Source organism: Colletotrichum siamense (assembly GCF_013390195.1).
Source record: "Colletotrichum siamense strain Cg363 chromosome Unknown KSG_Cg363_contig12, whole genome shotgun sequence".
NCBI lineage: Eukaryota > Fungi > Ascomycota > Sordariomycetes > Glomerellales > Glomerellaceae > Colletotrichum > Colletotrichum siamense.
Window position 1 is genome coordinate 98,976 of NW_023501025.1, and position 3,686 is coordinate 102,661.

The 3,686-nt window shown below is 54.6% G+C and overlaps 2 protein-coding genes across 2 annotated transcripts; one reads left to right on the top strand and one right to left on the bottom strand.

Annotated features, from left to right (window-relative positions):
* Positions 1 to 979: 979 nt before the first annotated feature.
* Positions 980 to 1,285, top strand: aah1-0 (Adenine deaminase; the record flags this gene model as incomplete). Its single annotated transcript, XM_036646891.1, has 1 exon — positions 980 to 1,285. One exon carries the CDS (start codon positions 980 to 982, stop codon positions 1,283 to 1,285), a length of 306 nt encoding a protein of 101 aa, XP_036487891.1.
* A 92-nt stretch (positions 1,286 to 1,377) lies between these two features.
* Positions 1,378 to 2,523, bottom strand: CGCS363_v015043 (uncharacterized protein; the record flags this gene model as incomplete). The annotated part of the gene is made up of 3 exons (XM_036646892.1): positions 1,378 to 1,469; positions 1,674 to 1,966; positions 2,036 to 2,523. The coding sequence occupies 3 exons, from the start codon at positions 2,521 to 2,523 to the stop codon at positions 1,378 to 1,380; spliced, it is 873 nt and encodes a 290-aa protein (XP_036487892.1).
* Between the last annotated feature and the right edge of the window lie 1,163 nt (positions 2,524 to 3,686).

Below are 3,686 nucleotides of genomic sequence, written 5' to 3' on the forward strand. Positions count from 1 at the left end.
GATAGACTATTTCCGCCGCTTTAAATATTGCTCTAGCCGCCCTGAAAGTGCAATAATGCGCCTACAGTAATTCCTTTTCTTTTCTAGTCAAAGGCGGTAATCTCTCCGTGGCAGAGTGTATGTTTGGTTCACCGTCCACAGCCAGCGGTACGGACCCAGCCATGCGAATGCGGCCGGCTCCTTGGCTGTGTTCTCATCTCACCCAAACTTGGGTGAGCCATGGAAAGGACCTGACATCTGACGGAAATACACTCCAAATTTATGGCTCCGGTGGCCTAGAAGACAGTGAAGCAAATTGCGTTCAGGCTTTGTTTCCAGTGACTAGACTTCTAACGCACGACGGCGGGTAGCATGGAAACCGTTAATCTCTGCCCAGTTCCATCTCGTCACATAGGGTTTCGCCACAAGCTATAAGTTAAACTATTTGAAGGGACTTTCCTCGAGAGAAATCACCCCTTTCAGAGGGAAACCATACGCATTTGAAACTCTGATAAAATCCTGCCCCTCAGTCCACAGGTATTTCTAAACCCCCGACGTCTTTTCGCAATGTGCAAATCACCATTCTTAGCCGAGCTGCCAAAACGCGAGCACCATATGCATCTTGAGGGCTTTTTAACACCGGCGCTTGTCTTCATATTTTCTGCAAAGAGCAAGGTTCCGCTTCCGTCTCCGGCGGACGATCCGTCATACGAGTATCCCGAATCGCTGAGCAAGCGTTATGAGCACTTCGACAACCTTGACGATTGCTTGCAATGCCATTACCGTGCCATGCGGGTACTCGTCGCCCAAGACGATTTCGAGATGCTAGCTTGCGAGTATTTCGTAACAGCTCATGCAGACGGTGTACAGCATGCTAAAGTCTTCTTCGATCCACAGAGCCACACGTTACGTGGTGTGCCGTTTGACACCGTCGTAACTAGGCTTAAGGCCGGCTGCGTCCTCGCGTAGCGCCATTCCGGGTGTCAATAGACGTCTCATCATGTGCTTCTTGCGCTACCTGCCCGTTACCTCCGCAGCTGAGACGCTAAAGTCCGCCATCGCCGGTGGGCACCTGGGTGGTGACGATGACTCGGGCGCCATCTGCGGTTTTGGCTTAGACTCGTCCGGCATTAGCTTTCGCCCCGAGCTGTTCACTCATATGTACCTCGAGGGCGAGAAACGCGGAGTTCCACGAACCGCGCACGGCGATGAGGAAGGCGACCCAACATATATTTCTGGTGCATTAGACTCCCTACACGCCGAGCACGGAGTCCGCTTGGAGACGAGGAGCTGCTTCGCCGTTTAATTGATGCGAAGATCCCGCTAACGGTCTGCCCACTGAGCAATGTTTGCCTGCAAGTCGTCAACGACGTTGCCCAGCTATCTATCAAGAGGTTCCTAGATGAAGGTGTCCGGTTCAGCATAAACATCGACGATGCAGCATAGTTCGGCGGCTACATCCTCAACAACTGCTGTGCCGTTCAGGAGGCCTTCGGTGTCAGCGTTGGCCAGTGGAGCATCATCGCCGAGAACTCCATCCAAGGCAGCTGGATGGGAGAGAAACGCATGTCGGAGCTCATGTCGGCGGTGGTACAAGTGGTGGAAAAGCATGAGCAATAAGTCTTGTAGATTTCACGATGTCTCGCAATTGAATAAGAAGAGGTTGCGGAACCAAGCTTGGATATTATCTGCACCTTCGCTCGGTGTGCCGCTATCGCACACTGTCTGCAGAGATGGATCGAAATCGCCGGGCGGGGAGGCAATCAACATGCCGCTCGGGTCTCCCGGATCCACAGCCAAGAATCTGGCTGTGATCTCGTTGCTCGCAATCACGTCGCTGATGATGTTGCGCTGCATCCTTCCCGCGAAGACGTCTCGGAGGTCCGCCCGCATCAACTTGACGACAATCCCCTCCTCCATGCCGAGAATCGCGTCAATCAGGGCCGCCCCACACCCGGCTATAATATCACACTTTCGGATGCAGAGCCTGGCTGCGGCTCATATGAGTTCGAGCCGCAACCGGCGAGCTTGCCCGTCGGTATGATTTACTTGGTACAATAAATCGAGGCCGATGACCACTGCTGCCGTCACGCAGACAGCGGAATGCGTCCAAAGGGAGATAGTTCCCTCACGCTCTGTGATCTTTTCGTCCTGTTGCAGGATGGTCAGCGCGGCGGAGATGCACGTGGTGCGCGCCCGTTGAAATTCGGGGATGTACAAGGAGCGACATAGCACCGGCCGGTGGATCATGATGATCTTGTCTGCTACCGAGATGGTAAGCCTGGCTCTGACTAGGGGCACCCAGCTTAGCAGTTCTTCGTCTTCGGCGGGACCTCGTAGGAGAAACGGCCGGATTGTCTGTATCATAGCCCTGAACTTGGAGTCCGGGTACGCAGGGAAAAGCAAACCTGGGCCGAGTGTGTTCACGCACAGAGACGGCTCGTTCGCTTGGATTGTAAACCAGGGGCTGTTCGTAAACCAGGTGCATTCTACTATGTCTGACACGAGCTCCTGGGAGAGGCCCGTTCTGACTGGAGGTTGCATAGTGAGGCTCGTCACGCCTCACCACCGGGAGCAGACTGAAAGCCCATGTCTAACTTCATTTGTTCACAGCGGTGCGGTGAACCCTGCACTGGAAAGTTTGCAAAGGGAACATCTAAGGTGGACACAGGACACCGCGGCCTCAGCCTCCCGCTACCTGGAAGGGCTGACGCCCTCAGTGGTGCGACACCTCATGTTCCCGGGCCCTCCTCGGAGCATCGTCCAGTGTGCTGACCCTCTATCTAGAAGCGTGATTAAAAGCGTGACTCCGGCTGATTGGCTCGACGGTTGTGCGTGCGAAGGAGAGCGCAGAATGATTCCGTCGTCGCTGTTTATCACACGGTAGATGTGGGCCGACAAGGTCGTGGACTGCAATGAAATGGCCTCGTACGTCCACCCTGACGAAGCGAAAATGAACATGCCCTGGCCTTCGCCTTTCACATAGTAGCCTACGCTCCTTGAAACGTAGCGGCAAAGCGCCGCCCCCTCCACCGTCACTATGAGTAGCAGCACCCCGTTCGACCTGCCTGAGCTCGCCCAGATGGTGGCTGAGAACCTTAACATTGGAGATTATGGTAGCGCAGAGACAGGGACAATACTTCCGCGAGCCGACTTTGACGGCATTGCAAGAGTGAAGAAAGGAGTCAGCAGATAGATAAGCTCTTTCGTTGGCAACGGGAGCGAAACTCCCACATCACGGGAATGACCCATTGCTGGCTGGAGGGGCCGAGAGCTGCGGCCATGTTCGTAAGTGCCGTGTGCTCTGCTAATAACTCGTGGTCGTTCCATTGCGCAGGTAACGAGCTCCATGTCACGGTGTTCGTATCTTGGCTTAGGTCGAAAGGAGTGACAATGGACATGGAAGAGTTTGACGTTCTTGCGACAGTGACCGACATCACGGGACGCAGGACTCTCGTCTACACTGGCACCACAGGCGACACGACGGTGAAGCTGACCTGGAAAGGACAAAGCAGACCAACAGTCTCATGTGTGAAATGCCCAATACCTGCTTCCAGGCCTTCGTGACTCCTTTTCTGGCTGCTCACTTGGACTACTCAGCCTGCGCGCGTCGGAAAGGAAAGCTGCTGACGAACTCCACGGGTTCCTTGAGGGAGTACTGGAACAATGTGGCCCCCGAGCTGAAGTTCAGAGGCATTGAGATTCAA